The sequence below is a fragment of the Macaca thibetana genome, chromosome 20 (genome assembly GCF_024542745.1).
Source record: "Macaca thibetana thibetana isolate TM-01 chromosome 20, ASM2454274v1, whole genome shotgun sequence".
Taxonomy (NCBI): domain Eukaryota; kingdom Metazoa; phylum Chordata; class Mammalia; order Primates; family Cercopithecidae; genus Macaca; species Macaca thibetana.
Window position 1 is genome coordinate 21,612,271 of NC_065597.1, and position 23,459 is coordinate 21,635,729.

Below are 23,459 nucleotides of genomic sequence, written 5' to 3' on the forward strand. Positions count from 1 at the left end.
GAAATCCTCCTTCCTTTTTAACAAGGTAAGTAGAAAACGAAAACAAAACCAAAGGATACACTACACAGTTGTTGGAGCTGTAGGAACCGAGAGAAGAGTATGAGTAGTTTCTTGGACTGTTCTCTCCCCAGCAACTGTAACTGAAAGGAACCTCAGTCCATTCATTCATTCATCAGGGCAGCATAGCAGAGTAGAAGGAATGCTGACTTTGGCATTGGTGCCTCTAAGTTTGAAGACTAAATCCATCACTGTATTTCTTTCTTCTTGCTGATAGCTGATTTGTTATAAACTAATTACCAAAAACGTACTGGCTTAAAACAGCACATGTTTATCATCTTGCAGTTCTGGGGAGTCACAAGTTCAAAATCCGTCTCGCCTGATCGAGGTGTCGGTAGGGCTGCTTCCTTCTGGAGGCTCTAGGGGAGAATCCATTTCCTTGCATTTTTCAGCTTCTAGAGGCCTCCTGCATTCCTTGGCTCTTGGCCCCTTCCTCTGCCTTCGAAACCAACAGTTTACTATCATCACATGTGCTTTACTGATTCCTCTTCCATTGTCCCATCACATTCTCCTCATCTGGCCCTCCTGCCACTCTCTTATAAGAACGCTTTTGATTCCATTGGGACTACCCAAATAATCTTGAATAATCTGTCCATCTCAGGGTCCTTAACTTAATCACATCTTCAAAGTCCCTTTTGCCATGCCTGATGACAGAGTTACAAATTTGGGGGATTAGTGTGTAGACTTCTCTTGTAGGGAGTCATTATTATTCTACCGCAACCACTAATTCTGGATTTCAGGTTCCCTCATCCACAGAGTAGGGATAACAATATCCTCCAGGCTATCCACAGAAGTAGAGAATATAAGCTTTATCCAGGCGGTCCCTCCGTGATTGGAGTCTTCCTTATAAAGCTGTCCCAGGTCCATGTCTCAGGACTGAAATGTGGGCAAGACCATCACGTTTTTCGTCCCCACCCCACAACAGTGACTGAGCAGATATTCATACGATGGTGATTGTTTTGTCTGCTTGGATTGCTGTAACAGAATGCCATAGACTGGGCAACTTAAACAGCAGGCCTCTATTCCTCACAGTCTGGAGGCTGGGAAGCCCAAGGCGTGGGCAAATTCAGTGCCTGCCTAAGGCTCTCTTTATGATTCCCAGAGGCATGCCTTTGTGTATCCTCCCATGGCAGAGAGAGGTAGGGCTCTGGACCATTTTTCTTCTTATAAGGATATGAATCTCATTGTTCCCTGCCCCCTCCCAAGATCTCATTTGAAATTAATCACCTCCCAAAAGCTCACCTCCAAATACTGTCACATTGGGACTTAGGACTTCAGCATATGAAGTTGGGGGAGCTGGGGAGAAGAACACATACATTGAGTCCATGACAACTATGTCACTTACATCTCTACTTAGTGATTCAGAAAATAGCAAGTATAGTAGGGAGAACATGGTATCAGAACCAGGAGAGGGTCGTCTGGCTTTCTGAGTTCTGCCAAAAACAAAGTTTTGCTGCCTTGGGCCTGTGGCTTCTCCTCTCTGATCATCTGAGGCCTTGCTGTAAATTGTGAGGCATCAGTGTGAGGCACAGGATGGTTCCAAGGACCAAATGAGGCTGTCTGTGCTGAGGTTGGGGGGGGTGTCAGGGCTCAGAGACAGCTGGAAGCTGTGGTTTCTACCTCCCGAGACTGCAGAGCTTCCTTCTGTAGGGAGAAGTCTCTTAGGACAGGGCTCATAACAGTGCAGTAGGGAGATTGGAAATTTTAGTGACACCAAAGTGGGCTTTACTTCCTCCTCCTAGAAGTCCTGCCAGAAAGGCGGAGATGTGCGATAAACTGAGCACCAAGAACATGGTTTTTTCACACTGTTTGATTCATCAGTCAGAGCAGGGCATGGCTGCCATCAGTTTAGAGTTGAGAGAATTGAAGATCAAAGGGGTCACGTCTCTGTGAATAGTATTAGTCATACCAGCAGTATCGATAGCAATCATGATAGTAATTAAAATTGAAGCAACCGCCAGTGTGATCATAGCAGAAACTCACATGTGTGTGCTTTCTATGTGCCAGGCAAGAGGCTGAAGTCATATAGTCATTATTTGTTTATCCTGCCCTAAGTGATAGGTGTATCCATCATTCTCAGTATCAGAAGAAGAAACTGAGGTTCAGAGTGACCCAGCCAAGAACACAAGCCCAACCCTGGTAAAGGCCGTGATTGGCAGAAGCCCAATTTAAGCCCCCATCATCTCCCGACCCTTTCCCAAAGCTGTGCTGCCTGCCAGGGTCTTTGCTCAGAAGTGAGGTTTTTTGGTGTGTTCTGAAAGGCCCCCAAGCTTGCCGCAGCCTGCTATTGTATTTAAAAGGTGCCCTTTGCTGTGTAACTAGGGCAAGGAAGAACCTACTGGCTATTCCCCACTGACTGTGGAAAGTTCCAGCTCATCCACGTTGCCTCTCTGGGTGAGTCAGGGGGAAAAAAGGAGAAAGTTTTTCTCCTGCAACTGGGCCACCAAACCAGTGGAGCCTCCAGCCGGGGTGGTCTCAAGGAGGCCCGTTACCGGCTGGAGTGACAGAGTGTGGCGAGCCTGCAGCTCATCCTGTGTCTAATGGAACAGAAACAAGCACCCCTGCTGCCCTTGTTTTCCAGTGGCTCGTCGGGGCTCTGCGAGGTTTATTAATCTTAGCGTATAATGGAAAATGTGTTGCCATGTGAAATCCAGAGCCTCTGTTCACTACTCCGCGGACTGAAGGCGGCAGGAGTCTTTGTCTCATTTACAGACAGTGCCTGCGAGAGACACTTAGGGCAGAAGAACGCATCGTAAAAATCCGTGCGGAATTTGAAAGTGTGCATTAATGCATGTGACCAGATGGTTCTAAAATGTGCCACTTTAACCAAAAATCATCCTCTGAAAAACTCTTGTGAAGAACATCGACTGTGCCTAGTAACTGCCTTGAGTAGGGCCATTTTAGAAAATATATGAGGTACGGGATGAAGATGAGGGAGGAAAATTGTTCCTACTTATCATTACTTTGTCCCTCCAAAAGCCTGCATGGGGGGAAGAAAATCCACCCAATGCAAGAACCGTGGCAGTACTTAGACCATTTAGAATCACTTTGAGTTATTACCCAGAAATTGCTAACCACTGCTTTCTAAGTTATATATTAAATTTTTCTTTTTTCTTAAAAAAAGGCTTCCAACTTTTTTTTTTTTTTTTGAGACGGAGTCTCGCTCTGTCTCCCAGCCTGGAGTGCAGTGGCCGGATCTCCGCTCACTGCAAGCTCCACCTCCCGTGTTTATGCCGTTCTCCTGCCTCAGCCTCCCGAGTAGCTGGGACTACAAGTCCCCGCCACCTCGCCCGGCTAGTTTTTCGTATTTTTTTAGTAGAGACGGGGTTTCACCGTGTTAGCCAGGATGGTCTCGATCTCCTGACCTCGTGATCCGCCTGTCTCGGCCTCCCAAAGTGCTGGGATTACAGGCTTGAGCCACCGCACCCGGCCCCAACTTTTTTTTCTTTTTTTGAAATGGAGTTGCACTCTGTCACCCTGGCTGGAGTGCAGTGGCGCGATCCCAGCTCACTGCAACCTCCACGTCCCAGATTCAAGCGATTTTCCTGCCTCAGACTCCCAAGTACCTGGGATTACAGGCACCTGCCACCACACCCAGCTAATTTTTGTATTTTAGTAGAGATGGGGTTTCTCCATGTTGGCCAGGCTAGTCTCGAACTCCTGACCTTGAGTGATCCACCTGCCTCGGCCTCCCAAAGTGCTGGGATTACAGGCATGAGCCACAGCGCCCAGCCCCAACTTCTTAAAAGCCAGAAACAAGTGGCTGTTAGTTAGCTGTCACAATATTAATACTAGCGTCTGCAAGTAAGTTTGTTTTCTGCTTCTGTTTTACAAGTTTTAAGGGCCATCAGTAGATGCATCTAGTAATCCTAACACTGTCATCCTTACATGTGAGGTCTTGTTATCCACTTCTCCCTTAGCTATGTAAACAGATGAATAACCTACTCTGGATTTACCCCGATCGTGCTGTTGTGGACACTACGCACAATGAGACTGGAGGCTCCTGGGTGTCAGCCTCTCGGGCTGGCTCATTACACGGGAAACAGAATGCTTCCCAGGTGAGCCATCATTGTGGGCCAGGGAAACTTCAGACCACTTTGTCTGAGGAACACTCAGGTTTGCAAACTGCTGCTTAAAATTATAGGATACGTGGGGACCTGTCGGGGTGGGGTGGGGGGCAGGTGGCGGTGGGGGGAAGAACACTATGGGCAAAAATGTGACTGTCTATAGCAAAGGTGTACTGTTTCCCACTGAGAAGAATCAAAAATAGAAAAGTGCTCCTTGTCTCTCTCTATTGTTATTAAAACAAGTAGATGCATTTTCATTGAATCGAGGCAGTTTTCCTTTATAAAACTTTCTATTTCATATCACTGTTCAAACCTAACATCCACATTTGAGTTGGTTTAAAATATCACCATTTGGTTGACATTCACCTGTATTATACCTTTCAGTTGGTCAAATCATTTAATTTATCGTAAACCATTTAAGGAGCAGTTGGAGAAAAGGGGGAAAAAGTTAAATGTTAATGAGTCCTTTAGTGACTGCAATTTTGTCGGCTCCTTTTTGTACATATATGATTATGAAGCAATTTGCATGAAATTTACACCTTTTCAAATTTTGAAAATTGCCTTGTTGAAAAAGAATCGCTGTACTTCTCAATACTACACTGATTAATCACAGTTATAGAGTAGACATAACATTTTTATTAAACTCTCAGTGAGCAGGAAAATTAGCACTTCTTGCAATAACGATACTAATTTCATTAGTGAACATTTTCATTTATAAAGTGCCTCTTCCTTATCTTGAACCTTTTATCCTTTTCTTATTGACCAAAGAGAGGCATATCTTTGGGAGCTGGTAATAAACCATATTCGTAATACGATGTGGCCTCATCGACAGGCTGCTGCTTCTAGCTGCTCATCTTCCTTGATCGTAAATATCCATCGGTACCTCTTGTCACATGGTGCTCTTAGAGCTTCCTCGTTGAATTTCAAATGTGATAAGAGATGGTTTCCATCCTCAAGAGCTTGCAATGGGATGGTTATTGGAAAGATTAAAACTCTAAAACTAACAGGTGGATATAAAGATGAAGAAAATATAGTATTTTGTTGATTTATGTTCATATAACTTCTTTATTGGTAAAAGGGAAACACGTGAGAATACAGGAAATCCTTGTGGCTCTGTTAGCATTTTTAGAAATTCAACTTTGCAAACAAACTCAGGGGAAACTAGTGAGGTGGAAATAAAGACTGCTAGACTAGGGGTCTGGGGCCCAACTGTTTTATTAATATAAAAATTCACATGTAAATGTCCAGTTTCACCACCAAGTCCTTTCTGAAACGTTGGTAGTAGATGAGCTAATGCAACAATTTATTTTTCTTCGAGACAGGGTCTGGAGTGTGGTGGTGCAATCATAGCTCACTGTAGCCTTGATCTCCTGGTCTGAAGTGATCCTCATGCCTCAGCCTCCTGAGTAGCTGGGATTACAGGCATGCACCACCATGCCTGGCTGATTTTTAAAAATTTTTCTTTTATAGAGATGCAATATGACTCTGTTGTCCAGGCTGGTCTCAAATGCCTGGATTCAAGTGATCCTCCCGCCTCTGCCTCTCAAAGTACAGGGATTATAGGTATGAGCCATCAAGCCCAGCTGCAACAGTTACTCAACCACCGTCCTAGAAGCCAGGTGTTTCTCAAGCTTCTGAAGACACAAAGGTGAACCTCAGACAAGCCAGGTTTACAGAGTGTACATTCCAGTAGGGGAATCAGGCAAAAAACGAGTAAACACCAAGACAAAATATATTCCAGTGGCGATACATTTTCAGAAACAAACAAACATGGTGCTGGACTAGAAATGAATGGCCGGGGAGAAGGCGGGGCAAGCTTTAGAAAGGACAGCTAGGTAAGGGCAGAGTTTCAAAGATGAGAAGGAACTGGCAGTGTGAATATCCAGAGGAAAAGTGTTTGAGGCAGAAGGAACAGAAAGTGAAAAGGTGCCCTGGCAAGACAAAAATTATTGATTGTTGAAGAAACTATGTTGCCCAGGTGACCTGTTCATGTAACCTGTGATCTTTTAATTTAGAATTGAGGTTTGAAGGGAAGTATGGGTCCTTTCTTTGTATCTGCATGAGAAAGCTTACTGTAGCTACTTACAGTAGAAGAGAAATGTACATTTCTGAAAACCCTCTGAGGGAGAAAGGGGCAGTGATGATTATGAATGTTAATAATGCAGATAGCCTTTTCTTTATGTGTCAATTTTAGTAAATGTGTTGCTTAAATAGCTTTTTATGAGCCAGTAATGCTTTAGAAAGGTAAACGACTTGCCCAAGGTCATACCACCAGTACACTTGGGGGCCAAGATTAATCATAGATGACTTTGTGAAATGTCCCATTAAATATATATATATATTACATGCATTACAGCTTAACAGACACACATTCATTTGACACATTATGTTTTAACTTTATTAATAACTTTTTGTGGGCATAGGTTTTGTTTGGCCAACTTGACATGTGGCTTTTAAAGGGCAAGTGCCTTAGAATAGAAACTGTCCTATAAAGACTACCATATTATCAAAAACATGTTCAAACTCATGTTAGAAGGCATTGCAGTTGGCTGGGTGCTGTGGCTCATGCCTGTAATCTCAGCACTTTGGGAGGCCAAGGCAGGTGGATTACTTGAGGTCAGGAGTTCGAGACCAGCCTGGCCAACATGCTAAAACCCCTTCTCTACTAAAAATACAAAATTAGCTGGGCATGGTGGCACGTGCCTGTAATCCCAGCTGCTTGGGAGGGTGAGGCAGGAGAATTGCTAGAATCCGGGAGACGGAGGTTGCAGTGAGCTGAGATTGTGCCACTATACTCCAGCCTGGGCAACAGAGCTAGATTCCATCTCAAAAAAAAAAAAAAAAAAAAAAAAAAAAAAAAAAAGGCATTGCAGTTAATACAACACTGATAAATTATTTCACACTCACTAGATTGGCAAAAAGTTAAGTAGTAAGGTAATAACAAGTATTGGAAGGATATGGAAGTAGGGAATTTTATACATTACTTAACTGAAACAGCCATTTTGGAAAACATTTTGGTATTACTTAATAAACTAGTGTTTAGGAACATAGGCAATTTCGTTCCTATAAAGATGCCTTAGAGAAACTCTGGAGAACTAGGAAAAGTTCAAGAAAGCTTCTGGCACATTATTTGTGATAGCAAGAAATTGAAAGATCTCCAAAAGCCATCTACAATGAAATGGGGAAATTAATACTACACTAATGGTAGTATTCCCAGTGGCAATGGTGGCACATTCCTGCACAGGAGATAGCAGTGATAATGGATGGTTACCAAAACCTGCATCAACATAGAAGAACCTCGGCCACATAATACAGGATTAAAACAGCTTTTACAGCTGGGCATGGTGGCTCACATCTGTAATCCTGGCACTTTGGGAGGCCACAGTGAGCAGATTGCTTGAGCCCAGGAGTTTGATTCCAACCCAGGCAACATACTGAGATCCCATCTCTACCCAAAATACAAAAATTAGCCAGCGTGGTGTCATGTGTCTGTGGTCCCAGCTACTTGGGAGGCTGTCGTGTGAGGATCTCTTGAGCCCAGAAGGTCGAGGCTACGGTGAGCCATGATTGTACCACTGCACTCCAGCCTGGGCTACAGAGTAAGACTCTGTCACCAAAAAAAAAAAAAAGTGTTTACATAGGAGTATATATACAGTATGATTCAATTTATAGAAAATTTAAAATATAGGCAAAACTAAACATATTGTTTGAGGATATTTGATAAAACTATAAAGAAAACCAAGTAAATGAATAATGCAAAATATGAGTTAGTGTTTTCCCAGGTGTGTGGTGGGATGGGGCATGGTGGGGAGGAAAATAGAATGATGCCATGGGGAGAGATACACAGGGGAGGTATTGGAAAGTTCTGTTTCTTAAAATGAGTGACAGGTACCTAGGTAGTCATTCTACATATTATTAAAGCATACACACATTGCTTGTGTGAAGTCTTGTTATATGTGGCACATATCACATAATCTGAAAGAATCTGCTTCCAGAAGTAAAAGTTTAAAAAATTTTAGCTGAGCGCGGTGGTTCATGCCTATAATCCCACCACTTTGGGAGGCTGAGGCAGGCGGATCACTAGGTTAGGAGATTGAGACCATCCTGGCTAACACTGCAAAACCCCGTCTCTACTAAAAATACAGCAAAATTAGCCAGGTGTGGTGGCAGGTACCTGTAGTCTGAGCTACTCAGGAGGCTGAGGCAGGAGAATGGCGTGAACTCAGGAGGCGGAGCTTGCAGCGAGCATAGATTGTGCCAGTGCATTCCAGCCTGGGTAACAGAGTACAACTCCGTCTGAAAAAACAACAACAACAAAAAACAAAACAAAAAAAGGTTAAGAAATGTTCTACTACCTTGAAACCGAAATAGGTGTCGGATACTTGGCTATTTTGTTTTTTCTTCTTAGCTATTTTGACGTGTGAGATTTTGTGTGATGAAAAAATAAGAATGTGATGTTACACCCTGTGATTTGAATTTCTGTATACTCCAGTCCATCCTATATGTCAGATACATTTTCCTAAAACACACCTTTGTCACATGACTCCTCTGCTCAAAAACATTCACTGGCTCCCTGTGTCCTCTGGGACTAAGCTTACAATGCTCAGCTTGTCGTTCCTTTGCCCAGTGTACTCTCTGTCTCACTAATTTGTTTATTATTTTAATGCATTTTCGTGAGCACACTTCTGTAGACAGCCACTAGATGGGTTGCAGGAATGCTGCACTGAACCACGAATCCAAAGCTTTCATCAGGTTTACTTGCTTCCTGTCCTTGCCACACCATCTGCTCATTCGCAATCTCCACTTGAACACACTTCACATTCTCCACTTGTGTATCATTCAGTATTCTTGCTACATAAATTAACACAAATTTTGCAGCTTAAAACAGCACACATTTATTATTTCATGGTTTCTGTGGATCAAGAATTGGAGTATGACTTAGCCAGGTCCTCTGTCTAGGGTTTCACAAAGTTGCAATCATATATTGGCCAGGGTGTGTTCTAATCCGGTAGCTTGAGTGGGGAAGAATTGGCTTCCCAGATCACTCAGATTACTAGCAGACTTTGTTTCTTTGTAGCTTTTTGACTCAGGGCCTGGCTCCTTTCTGATGGTTGGCTGTTGGTTGGAGGCAGCCCTCAGCTCCTAGAAGCATCAACAGTTCCTGACTACGTGGGCTTTCCCCACATAGCAGCTTCCTTCATCAAGCCAGCAACAAGAGTCTCTGGGGCAAGTTGGCCAGCAAGATGGAGTCTTATATGCCCAGTGTAATCATGGGAGCCATGTATAGCTCATCACATTTGCCAGATTCTGCTGATTAATAGCAAGTCAGAAGTCCTGCACACATTCAAAGGGAGGAAACTACACAATGGTGTGAATACCAGGAGGTAGGGATTATGTGGGGCCACCGTACAGTCTATCAGCCACAACTTGGAAGTATCTTCTCTCTTCTTTGCAGCCAGATAATGTCTCTGAAGAGTCTAAAACCTGAATCCTATCTAAAGTTGTCTATGGTTGCTTCCTTCCTGAAAGCAACAAGAAGCCCATGAATGTCTTATGGCCAGAATATCTGCCTTCAAAGAGTACTACTTGTGTTGTCACAAATGGCAAGATTTCATCCTTTTTATGGCTGAATAATATTTCACTGTGTACGTGAACCACATTTTTTAAAATGCATTTCTGAACCTGGAGGGCATTATGTTAAATTAGATAAGCCAGACACAGAGAGACAAATACTGTATGATCGGACTAACAACGTGGAATCTAAAAAAGCCAAACTCATAGAATAGAAACAGAGAGTAAGAATGGTGGTTGTTGGGGCTAGGGTGTTGGTGAAGTGGGGAGATACTGATCAAAGGGTTCAAACTTTTAGTTATTAATAAACCAGCTCTGGAGATCTAATGTACAGCATGAGTGGTGATGGACGTGTTAAATAATTTGATTGTGATAATCATTACAGAATGTATATAGTAATGAAATCATTACTTTATATACCCTGAATATATTCAATATTTATTTTTCGGTTAAATATATATATATTTAAAGCTGCCATGAAAAGCCTTAAAGTTAAAGCAGGAAGATGTTTGAGAAGACTTTGCATATTTTAATTGCTGTTTGAAAGCCTCCTTCAGCTGGGATGAGAAATCATCACTGCGTTAGTTCTACCCCTGGAGATGAGGGCCAGACAACACATCAAAACCTTTTTCTTTTTTTTTTGTTTTTTTTTTTTTTCAAGGTTGTTAAGACTATTTAAGATTCAGATCTCCCTAATACTGTTCCTACGTAGTATTTGGAACATGTTTGTTTAGAGGATACTAGACTGGAATAGCCCTATCTCCAGGTTGTCTAATGTGCTGAGGATGTGGTGTTAATCTTACACCTACCCATTAGTCTATAAAACTCCTGAGGGATGCTCAGGAAACCAAAAGGATTTCTGCGTGAATGGCAAGAAGGCACAAATCATCTGGTTACACCCCATCCTAAGATCTTGTGACTTCAGCTTTGCTTTGGACTGGGGCATTCCCTCTCTTAAGTTGTGCATTTGACACATAATTAATACGAACCTACTGTGTGCCATTATAGACCATGATACAGTTTTGAAAACTATAGCCTGAATAATGGATGACACCCTCCTAAAGCCACTATCTGGTCTTGATTATTTTTAGCACTATGAAGAAAAATTTCATTAAATCAAATCACAACTCTATTTACTTTTAACCCAACATGGTGAAGTTATCAATATATAATGCCTGTTGTATACTTGCAGATGGAAAATGCCTAGATAAATACTGCATGGGACATTTTTAAACATGTAAAAAAATCAATTTTCGTAAAGTTACATCTTTTTACCTCTTTATATAAAACATGCTATATTAAAAGAGATTAAATTTTACTCTGGAGTAAAATGCAAACACAAAATTATTTTTTTCATTTTTCAGAACATGTACTGGATTATTTATGAGGCTTTTTTAATCTAGAATATATGGAAATCTTTTCTTGAAGCACAATATAATATTGAATTGGGAATGTTGTCTGACAGTTTGCCTCTTACCGTTGCATAGAATGACTCTCCTGTATGAATTTTTAAAAGAAACTTCAATATACTCTGCATTTGAAAGGGAAGAAGTAATCGCCATAATCTTGGGGAATGTTTTAAATAGCCTTCCTTCCAGTTCTTCTATGTTTCACCAACTTTTCTGCAACAAATAATGCATCTGTGATTTTTCAGAACTCACAAAGTGTCTGCCTTTCTTTCTTTTATTCAAAATTTATACTTCATAATTGAAGTTCACTTCCCAAAAGACATAGCTTGATTTAGCATAGAGCTACGATGCGTTTTCTCTTTGTTCCTTTTGCACACTTTCCTTGTTTGGAGGCATTGGGCTTGGGTCCTTCATTCTCCATGAGGCAGATGTTTTTCCATTTTGGTTTCCTTAAGTGGTGAAGCTGCACAACCATGAAAGCAGGGACCACACAAAAATGCTGCCTTGAGGCCTGGTAGCTCATGCCTGTAATCCCAGCACAGTGGGTGGCCCAGGCAGGAGGATCACTTGAGGCCAGACGTTTGTGACCAGACTGGGCACTATATTGAGACCCTGTCTCTACCCAAATAAAAATATTAGCCGGGCATGATGGCTCATACCTGTAGTCCCAGCTACTCAAGAGGCTAAAGGGGGATATCTCTTAAGCCCAGAAGATTCGGGTTGCAATGAGCTATGATTGTGCCACTGCACTTCAGCCTGGGCAAAAGAACAAGAGCCTGTCTCTTAAAATAAATGCTGCCTTGGGTGTCTTAATCCTTTCTCAAGATTCCTTCTAAGGCTAACATTTCTGTGCCATCCCCACACTACCATCTGCTCACTTTTATATATCTTGACCATTTTATTTTTCATCCCATTTTCACTCCATATATTAGTTAGCTATTTCTGCATAACAAGTGACCCCCAAATTCAGTGATTGGTCTATAAGTAGCCCCATTTCACCCATCTCATTCTATAACTCAGGTTGAAAGTTGAGTCGTGAATTGGGGAACATTCTTCTCTTGGTGCAAATTAGCTGTCACCAATGTCTCATAGGGTTAGGCTGCAACTTAGCACATCCCATCACTTTCATTGGCTAAAGTCAGTTACATAACCAAGCCCAGCTTCAGAAGAGAAATTGCCTTACAAGGAGATGAGAGGATGGAAAATGAATATTTGCTGAACAGACTTTCTGTCCAGTTTGTTATATTTGGTGGTGGTGGTGGTGCAGGGCAAATACATGTTTAAAACCTTGTTCAGATTTTAACTTTCTTCAGAACAGAGCTTTTAAAACTGAGCATTTATCTCCTGAATTTCAGCAGTGCTGCCATGAGTAAAAGGTGCCCGGACCATGAGCTCGTCATTTAGCTGGCTCACCTTTCATGCAATCCTGAGTTCACCAGGAAAGAAGTTCATGCAGCCCTGGGTATGATGCCCTAATTTTGAGCCAAACCAGCTAGAGTTGAAGTCCAAACCATTCCACTTCCTAACTTTGAGACTATGAACAATTTACTGATGCTTTCTGGGCTTTGGTTCTTAAATTATTTAAATAGGGATGATTACGTCTACATTCATCATTTTTACCTTCTCGAAGACCTTTTGGACAATTCCTCGGTTCATAGCTCTGGGAGACCGTGTGTTGACACTCTTTTTGACCACATCTTCCTAACAGTCTTGGGGAAGGTGCCACTTTGCGAAGAATCTGTTGCTAGGTAATGTCAATGACATGACTTTCAGTTTAGCACATGCACAGACGACCTTGTTTGGGCTTGTGCCATTGGTAATTCAGTTTCAGGATTGCAGTTTGACAGAATATATTCAAGTGTGGTTTCTTGGTATCAATTGTACCCTTGTGGCCACAGTTTTTCCAGATAGCCACGACTCACTAATATTTTCACAAGAACATTTGTCACCTAGGTCCAGATTTCAGAGAGAAAAAAAGTATACCGCCATTGTTCTTGTAGACATTTTATAATATATTTGGGGAACATCACTAGCCACCTGCTTCCTAAAGTACTTAGATACTGTCTGATTTTAATACAAGACACTATGCACTAATTAGGCTGCTGTTGATGCTTTTTTGCCTTTTTGACAATTAAAAATAATCTCATACCACTGGATTAGTCTCTTGCCATTCAATTTTATGTTTATATATAAATATGTATGCATAGCAAATTATATATTCTTAGACACACACAACCACCAAATTTAAAAAGACAGATACATAGGCAGTTGTTATGAAGTGTTTGAAAGAAATTTATTTCCAGCTATGGGTCATTTGGAAAAAGATCAATATGATGCATCAACATTATAAGTAAATGAAAATGAATACAACCTCATGGTTTTCTGAAAGCGTAGATTTCTGCATGGCTTCCAGAGTTGTGTCTCTGATGCTTGGAACATGTATTGTATGCTACAGACCATCTGTCTGTGAAAAGGTTAATGGGAAAGGTGAATCCCTGCAAACACATATCACCTGTAATGCTGTTACAGCTTTGTTGATTGTTGATATTACTTATGAACTTTCTTGCTTTTCAGAAACCTCTACCACAAAACAGACAGTAACAGTAGTGTTTCATTATACATCGTCTGCATTTTTTCCTTTGCCCTTTTCATAAGTTTTTGTTGGTTTGTTTTTTCATATTGTCAGCCACTTCATTAGTTTGATCTCTCGTTTTTGGCTCTGTTTTTCTTTCTGTTTCTAGTTATTGTGGCTGTTAAAAATCATTTTAATGATTCAGCAATAATAACGAAGTTCCCATTCATGGGTGTTACTTTAGTAACTACCAGGGCTGAAAGGGCAGGTTTTGCTTTGTTGTTAACTCACAGCTTAGTCAAGAAGATAAATACTTACATTGCACTAGGGTGTGACAGCATACGTCGGCGGTACGGGCGATGCGGAATAAGAGTGGGACAGGGAGGCAGGGCAGGCTCCAAAGACAACGGGATGTCTGAGCCAAGTTGAAGGGTAAACTGTGTGTTTATCAGACAGAGTAAGGAAGGGCACCCAGGCTGAAGGACCACGGGAGGGGGTGAACGTGGGTTCCTCTTAAGCGAATATAAAGCAGGGGGTAGGAAACAGCACAAGACGAGGCTGGTGAGAGAGAAGGATGCCAGGTGAGGTGCAGTGATGTGCCAGAGACTGTGAGGTGGTATTCTAAATAGGAAACAGGAGCCAGGGAACTCCTGTACTCTAAGGTTATGGAATAGGAGAGTTGATGAAATGTAAGAGATCATGTCTGTCTCTGTCACGTTACCGATGGAGAAGTGGGATGAGAATTCTGTGTGTTTTCACTTCCTTGTTTAAAGAAAACAAGTATCATCTGCCTTGCAAGGTAGTTGTGAGAGATGAAATGAGGAAATAATATCTTTAAATCTCCTACGGTGATACCTGGAACATGATGGTGCTGGGGAACTGTATCTCTTCTTCTGAAATGAGGCTGCCTCGAAGACTCACTGGAACCCCAGCAAAGTGTCTCCGCATTTCACGCCAAGCTATCGACTTCAGTTCTGAATGTTAAAGTGCAGGCGGCTGCGAGGGAGTCTTCTGAGTCATGCCAGCGTTTAAGGTGCATGCTCTTCTTTGTGCACATTCCTGCTTTCCTCAAAGCCTGTTGAAAGCAAGGGCCGTGCTTGCTATTTTCTTTGACAGAGGATTTCTTTTTTTTTTTTTTTTTTTGAGACAGAGTCTTCCTCTGTCACCCAGACTGGAGTGCAGTGTTGCGATCTTGACTCACTGCAACCTCCACCTCCCAAGTTCAAGCGATTCTCCTGCCTCAGCCTTTTGAGTAGGTGGGACTACAGGTGTGTGCCAGCACACCCAGATAACTTTTGTATTTTTAGTAGAGATGGGGTCTCACTGTGTGGCCCAGGCTGATCTCAAACTCCCAAGGTCCAGTGTTCCACCTGCCTTGGCCTCCCAAAGTACTGGAATATCCAGTGTGAGCCACTGCACCTGGCCTCTAACAGGGGATTTCAGTCAATGCTGAGCACCAATTACAGATTGATTGCCTCCGTGAATCCAGGTAAATAACCCTGTTTTGGAACTGAGTCTTTCATCAGAAACAAGGACTCCTGGCCGATGCCCAAAGGCATTGACAAGCAGTCCTATCATGGACAAAACTGCCAAATGCAAGGCCTGAACAAAAGGCACAGAAAGGTTTCTTTATTGTAAGCACACTTTTCTATAACATTACCTTTATAGTCCAACAACTCTGGTATTAGTAAACTATAGGAACAACTTTTGTAACACTATCTTGTTTGCAGAGTATATGAAAAATTTGATGTTCAAATTCAGCTCCACGAAGACTGCAGTGGTGAGAAAATGACAACAAAGATTAGTCTTCTGTGAGAAGTTTGCTAATTATTCTTCATTTAATAATGCCACGTATGATGGCCTTCATTAGAATGAATTCTTCTCAACACCTATGCCTCTTTCACCTCAGACATGCCTTCTAATTTTCTTTGGTAGTGTCTGCCCACCCAGGTGGTAATTTCTGGTCGTAAGTCTAATTTAGTAGCTAGCTAAAGGATATCTGTGAACCCTTTGCAAAATCTATTGAAAAGGAACAAAAAAAGTCTATCTGTGAACCTATTAAATGACTTCAATCATATGAAAATCAGCCATCAGCCTTATTAGAGTGGTTGAATTTTTTTTAGTCTAGGAGCTTTCTTGGTTATTTTCTGTTAATCATTGTTGTATATCCTTAATGTGCAGGATATGATACTGTATAACAAGTGTTTTAAAAATATTTACAATTCTGATCTTATAAAGAAAAAAGTTACGCATGGTCATTTGAACTAATTGCTAAAATGACACTACATTAATTAGATAATTAAGGATCTTGAGCATGCGGCTATTGTATTCATTGGGCTGGAAGCCAACGTTTTCTATAGCTGAGAAAATGGGTTAGCATAATTCAAAATTCAATTGCTGTACCCTTTTTCATATGAATAGATTATACAGAATGAGTCTTAAATCTGGATTGGAAAAACTAACAGGAACTGGTTTTATTTTAATTGAGTTTTAAAGCACTTCTAGGCCATCTCATTGTCTTTATAGTTTAACCCTTTGAAGTTGTGACTGCCAGCATGCTAGTCTTGTCATCTTACACGTTAATGGTAATGATCTTTTTAGATTTATTGTGAACCTCTAGGAATATTGTTTTTTAGCCAATAAATGCCTTGAAACATGGAATCAAAGTCTCTTTCCTCTTGGGCCCCTCCTCATTGGGAATAAATGCTACCCCTAGATTGAAGTAGTTTATACCAGCACATTTTTTTAGGTGCCTTAACTTATCAAGGTTATTTGTCAGGAAAATTATCTCTTGTAACACCAGGTTCCCTACCTTTAGATGACAGGACTTAATACAAAAGTTTTCCCCATACCAACTAGTAGTGTAAGTTGATTTTACATCCTTTTATTTTATAAAGTTTTGCTTATCAGGTTTGTCATCCTCTATTTGAAATTAAAATGTGTGGTCTCGAGATGACCTTAAAGTAACTGACCCCCAAATCTAATCACTCCTAGCGTCTGTGAAAATCGACAAATATGTCAGGTATAACTTGGTACGTCAAAACATTGTTTTAAATATTTCATTTGTAGGCAAGGCAAAGATCATTTTCAGGTTAGTCCTCTGAGAAGGAACACTGGGTACAGGAACATCTTTGGTTTCTCTGCTCTATAATCGGCACTCATTACCTGTGGGTTTATGTGAGCAGAAAATGTAAAGTTATATGTTCAGCACGAGTGAATTATTGATTGGATTTACGGCCAGAAGAATGTTCCTAAGTGGTCAATACATGGCCAAAGTATGTCAGGTGAAGGTAAAAATAAAGTAAGATCTATACTTTTGATAGCAATTGCTCTTGGATTATGTTACGCTTGTCATCTGAGGTTACTGTTGAATATAGATTAAAATGTTCATTGTATTAATTTAGACAAGAATGTGGCTTCAATGCCTAGTTCTTACAAAGTGGAAGTATGGATGTTTTCTTAAATGTAGAGATTTATTTTTTCAAACATCATATTTTGTGTATGACCTGACATTGACTTGTCTACATCCTCTTTTGCTGTATGAGGACAGTTAAAAAATTTGGATACATTTTGCACAGAATTAAGAAATTATGGGCAATCTTTGTGTTTCTAATTATTTGTTGACCAATGACAACTTTACAAAACTGTCATCAGTCTATTGGTGGTTGATTGGTCCAACCTTAGCCGGACACCTGTATGTCTGCTTAGTCATTCCGGGTAGGTGACTGATGACCCTCTGCTTAACAGTAAACTTGTTATGCATAGGATTATCATAAAAGTCTTCAGCAAGTTGAGCCAAACTATGGCTCCCAGCTACTTCTGTCAGGGGTCCTTATTCCACCCCTTGGTTGCAAAATGCCGTGAAGACCTGTTACGTCCTATGTCAGTTATGAGAGGCCCTTCCAGTGATGAACCGGGAACCTCCTATGGGAACCAGAGCTCTGCTAATTTTGGGGACAGGAAATGATGAAAAGAAGTGCCTTGTCCTTGAGGTATCACAGTCTTATGACAGAGTGCATGTTGTCAAATGCGCATTTAATCTACCTAAGCCCAACTTCATGCAAGAGACCTAGGAATTTACAGAGTGAAGGTGATTTCTCCATTCCCTTCTGCTAGCAGAGCTCCTGAAGAAGATGGGAGTTAGAAGAAGTGAATATTTTGTTTTGGAAGTCTTCGTCCTTGTGAGTCTCTTAATTGGGGTGTCTTGTAATGCAAGGTCTTTAAAGATGTGTGTTCCTTAAACTCAGGAGGCTGCTCTATCCCATGGTGTAACTAAAGAACAGAGCCAACGCAGTGCTGAAGGAACAACTGATTCTCTTGGCCCTCCTGAGGGTGAGGGTACAACTGGCTCCAAAGGAAATGTTGGCACTTCCAGAGTAATTCTGACAGTACTCAGATTTGCTTCGTGTACCCATTCTAGAACCTTACCTACTCAGTGTAAGATGAGATGCCCATTGTGGTATCTTCAAAGGAATTCGGAATCATGTCTTAATGACTCCATTAAGAATTCTGTTTCTCTTTTCTCTGAAAAACATCCCAGGTCGTAAAATGTAATGTGGGATTGTAGGTTTTGTGGGAAGATGCACTTGGCCGCAATTCCTTGAGAGGAGGCCTTGAAATGTCAGGGTCCCCCATTCATCTTCCCAAGCTGGGATTGACCCAGTGATAACATAATGATAATGCAGGTGCCTTCAATGTCAAGCCATCAGGCGGAGGGTGGGGGTGTTGCTTGGCCCAGGAGCCCATGCCGTGATGTGGTGTTGGTAATCTAGAGGGTTTTGAGTTAAGTGCTTTTGACATGCAAAATCAGGAGTCAAGGGCGAAGCTGCCTTTTAAATGCTCTTTCTGAAAGAGTCCACTGCAGATGTAATTGAGCCTCTCAGGTGAAGAGCTTTATTGGAGCAAAGCTGGTTAGTGTTGCATACCTGTTTGGGGGAATATTTTAGGCATCCTCACATAACTGCTATGTGACATTGCTGAAGGTCCCCAGCCTCCTTGCTCTCAAACACTTCAAGAAGGAAAATGCTGTTGCAGAAATATCTCAGCTTTCCCATTAAGTGTAGCCCAAATCAACCTGTCCCTTCCTTTTGTGATCACAGTGTGTAATTACAAAGTTATTTGTGTGTGTGTTTATGTCTTCTGCACTGGACTGTGTGATCCATGAGATCTTGGACCATGTCTATCTTGATCATTTCTCCTTCTCTAAGACTCACACAAGGCCTGGCATAATCACTGTCATCACCATCACCATAGCTAGTATTTATTGCCATATACAGTTATGTAAGACACTGTGAGAAGCGCTTTACATCAATTATTCCCAACCATGGAGTCAAGAGTCAAAGATGGTCAAATTGGCCAAGATGAAAGTGTTTGCATTTTGGAGACCAAGCATTTGAATCCATAACCCCAAGATGTGACTTTCCAGGCTTGGGATTTCGCACCATGTCGCTTAATCTCTTAGCTTACATTTTGTCATCAATAAAACTGAAATAGTAGTTCCCATCTGCTGAGTTTGCTGTGAGGATTAAAGACAAGGACTGATCTAAGTCCAGCGTGTAATGGGAGCCCATTACAAGTGAACTGAGGTGTTATTTTTATGTATACCTTATAAAGTTTGAGTGTCAGGCATGCTGTTGAGTGAAAGACGACAGACTCTTACCAGAGTACGTATTCTATTCTGTGATACCATTTGTGTAAAGGCGAAAAGCAGGCAGGATTCTCCATGTGATAGAAGTCAGAATAGCAGTTACCTTACCAGGGGATGGTGATCTTGAAGGGGCAGGAAGGAGCCTTGTGGTATGCTGGAAATTTTCCATCCATCTGGTGATGTGATCACGTGGGCGTGTGCACGTGTAAAAGTTCATCAAGCTATACACTTAATATGTGTGCACATCGGTGCATGTAAGCAATGTCTCAAAAAATTTGAGAGAATTTTTCATTCATTGACAGAATTTTTCTCCTGCCTCAGTCAAAGCACACAGTGGGTTTTCCCAACAACTGAGGTGCCTGAGGGCTGGGAGCTAAAGAGGCAGAAAGACTGAGAGGACGCTTCACCTAATTCCCTATTCAGTTGAGGCCTCTACCCCTGGCCTGTTCAAAGGCAGTTATGGATCTTTTACTCAAAACCTGAAGCTAAAAAGAAATTCTTCAGCCATGTCCGTGTGAACTAAATTTAGTGTCAGATTTACAAGGCTGTGGTTCTGACCACCCCCGGGCTATTTCTGACCACAGGACAGCTTAAACGGTGTGGCCCATAAAATATAATCTGCAAGCTCAGGCTGAATGTTGATCTATTTAGGGCCAAGAGGAGACCAGGCCTTGGCAGCAGTTCTCCCTGAGGTAGGATCTTACGCTGAATGGAGACCATCACCCTGGCTGCCAGCCCCAGGAGGCTGGAAATTCCTTAGCATTCTGTATCTTTGGGTATCAGCCACTTACTTGTGGGGTTGACTCTTACAGCCTTTGACCACCTCCCAAAAGCTGGATCCACTGATGGGCCCCCAACTCAACTTTCAGTGGCCAAAGTACTTGGGATTAATTTAGCAAGCCCCAGGCTCCCAAGAGGCTCCCTTGATATTGTGGGTTTTTCCTCACTTCTCCCTTATGGTGGCCCCACCAGGACCCCTTGACTCAGTGAGCACTCCTTCTCAAGTCACTTCACAGCACTATCTGTTTGTTGTTGCTGTCGTTTCTTCCTTCCTTCCTTCCTTCCTTCCTTCCTTCCTTCCTTCCTTCCTTCCTTCCTTCCTTCCTTCCTTCCTTCCTTCCTTCCTTCCTTCCTTCCCTCCCTCCCTCCCTCCCTCCCTCCTTTCCTTCTTTCTTTCTTTCTTTCTTTCTTTCTTTCTTTCTTTCTTTCTTTCTTTCTTTCTTTCTTTCTTTCTTTCTTTCTTTCTTTCTTTTTCTTCCTTCCTTCCCTCCCTCCTTCCTTCCTTCCTTCCTTCCTTCCTTCCTTCCTTCCTTCCTTTCCTTCCTTCCTTCCTTCCTGTCTCTCTCTCTCTTTCTTTCTTTCTTTCTTTCTTTCTTTCTTTCTTTCTTTCTTTCTTTCTTTCTTTCTTTCTCTTTCTTTCTTTCTTTCTTTCTTTCTTTCTTTCTTTCTTTCTTTCTTTCTTTCTTTCTTTCTTTCTTTCTTTCTTTCTTTTTCTTTCTTTTTCTTTCTTTCTTTCTTTCTTTCTTTCTTTCTTTCTTTCTTTCTTTCTTTCTTTCTTTCTTTCTTTCTTTCTTTTTCTTTTCCTTTCTTCCTTCCTTCCTCTCTCTCTCTCTCTTTCCTTTTCTTTTCTTTTCTTTTCTTTTCTTTTCTTATTCTGCCTAATTTGTGCTTGGCTCCTCTGCAGAGGCCTGCTTCTGGTCCCTTCCCCTGCACCTCCGAGGCAGGGGCAGATTCCCCTATCATGGTGCACTTCTGCCTAATTCTATGGGCTTTGCATTAGAACTCACCTTCTGGAATCTTTTATTGTCTTGTGCTCTTTTCCAAGCTGCACATCTTCCTTCCCTGTAGAGGTTTGGTGACCAGCGTGGTGGCTCACTTCTGTAATCTCAGCAGTTTTGGAGGCCGAGGCTAGGGGATCACTTGAGCCCAGGAGTTTGAGACCAGCCTGGGCAATATAGCAAGATATTAGCTCTACCAAAAACAAAAAACAAAAAACAAAAACAAACAAACAAAAAATTAGGTGAGGTACAGTGTTTTACGCCTGTAATCCCAACACTTTGGGAGGCCGAGGTGGGATGATCGCTTGAGCCCAGGAGTTCAAGACCAGCCTGGGCAACATAGCGAGACCCCATTTCTTAAGGCCGGGCGTGGTGGCTCACGCCTGTAATCCCAGCACTCTGGGAGGCCGAGGCGGGTGGATCACAAGGTCAGCAGATCGAGACCATCCTGGCTAACAGGGTGAAACCCCGTCTCTACTAAAAATACAAAAAAAAAAGCCAGGCATGGTGGCGGGCACCTGTAGTCCCAGCTACTCGGGAGGCTGAGGCAGGAGAATGGCGTGAACCCGGAAGGCAGAGCTTGCAGTGAGCCGAGATTGCGCCACTGCACTCCAGCCTGGGCGACACAGCGAGACTCTGTCTCAAAAAATAAATTAAAAAAAAAAATAAAAGAAAAAAGAAATATTTAATTAAAAATTAAGAATTGGAAGTTGCAATGAGCCAAGACCACAACACTGCACTTCAGCCTGGGTGACAGAGCAACATTCCGCCTTGAAAAAAAAAAAAAAAAAAAAGAGGTTTGGTGCCAGGACACCATGAAATAGTTACTCTAGGTAACCTGAGGTTAGAAAAGCCTCTCCATGTCTCAGTTTCCTTCCTGGCAAAATGGGGAGGTAAGACCAGATTTCTTCTCCTTTAGTTTTGTTTTTCTAGTTAAATTCTATTTATTCTTCATACCTACCACCTGCCAGTTGCTGTATTAAATGCTGTTTTACTCATTATCTAATTGAATTCTCCAACAACCTTGCAATACACTTATCTCCATTTTATAAACAAGAAAATGGTGACTCAGAAAGATTAAGAAACTTGCTCAATGCAACCAAGTCACAATTTTAATATTAAAAATAATGAGCATTTATTGAGTGCTTATTGAATGTGTATGATTTAGCTGAATCTTTCACATAATCTTATTTCATCCTTTTCATAACCCTATGATGAAAATGCCATTATTATTTCTTTGACATAGAGGAATTTTGATTTAGAAAGGTTAAGTAATGTTCCCAATAATATCTATCTGTAATTTATGGGTCTTTAATTTCAGACTCGGGTTTAAGTCCAAAAGTCATGCCATTGTTACTGTATACCATGTTGCATGCCTTAATATATCCAATGGAAAAATCCCTTCTCCCACTTTTCTTAACCCTACAAGGTATGCCAAGATTCTATAGCATCTGAATTTGAAAACCTCTACTAATTCATGAGGCAATCTATTTGATAGTGGTGTGATACCGTTAGTATTCCTTTTTTAGAGATAAAGCCTCACTCTGTTGCCCAGTCTAGAGTGCAGTGGCGCGATCACAGCCCACTGCAGCCTTGACCTCCCAAGCTCAACCAACCTTCTTGCCTCAGCCACTTGAGTAGCTGGGACCACAAGCAGATGCCACCATGCCTGGCTAACTTCTTTTTTTTATTTTTGTAGAAGAAGAGTCTCCCTTTGTTGCCCAGGCTTGTCTTGAACTGCGCTCAAGCAATCCTCCCACCTTGGCCTCCCAGAGTATTGGGATTACAGGTGTGAGCCACTGCTTCAGGCCCAGTTAGTATTCTTTACATTTTTAAAATACAATTTCAGGGAAAGCAACAAAAGGAAACATAACTCTGATAAGAATTAAAGAAAAAAAAAAAAGAAAAACAGTTCAGCAACTCTCTTACAGAGTTTTATCATCATCCCATTCATAATTGATTCCAAACGTGCTTGAATCTTTCAAGATAAGTGTCTTATTGATTATCTTGAAAACAAGCGATCACTTGGCATACTGAGATTCGCTCAGTGCCCTCCCCTGATTACCGTAAACAGAAATGTTGATCAGAAGAAATGTCACTTTCTTTGGCATTGGATCCATAGGGCATTCTGAGGTATTGGGTGTGGGGAGTGGAGGGAGTGAAGTGGCCCAGATAGGGAGGTGCTTGATGGCTTGACTGTGGCCTTCACCTTGCTTTATGAGGAGCTGGATACAGACATTTGTTGGCCAGCTAATACCATCTTGATCTGTTATATGATCCTTAGGCCAGGATTTTTTCCTGGTAATTGTGCAAAATGTCCCAGTGAATGCCAATTCCTTGCTGTCAGGAAACATTAAG

The 23,459-nt window shown here is 41.7% G+C and overlaps 1 protein-coding gene across 2 annotated transcripts in view; it reads left to right on the top strand.

Moving 5' to 3' along the window:
• Positions 1–23,459, top strand: part of WWOX (WW domain containing oxidoreductase) — a 1,132,972-nt gene that overhangs the window by 484,916 nt on the left and 624,597 nt on the right. Inside the window, exon 9 of one of the 2 annotated variants that reach the window (XM_050773209.1) lies at positions 3,978–4,206. The exons of the other annotated variant lie outside the window; for it this stretch is intronic. Within the exon in view, the coding sequence (XP_050629166.1) occupies positions 3,978–4,193 (216 nt within the window). The 3' untranslated portion in view covers positions 4,194–4,206. Of the gene's footprint in view, positions 1–3,977; positions 4,207–23,459 lie in introns of those variants that run through there. 2 annotated transcript variants of the gene reach the window in all.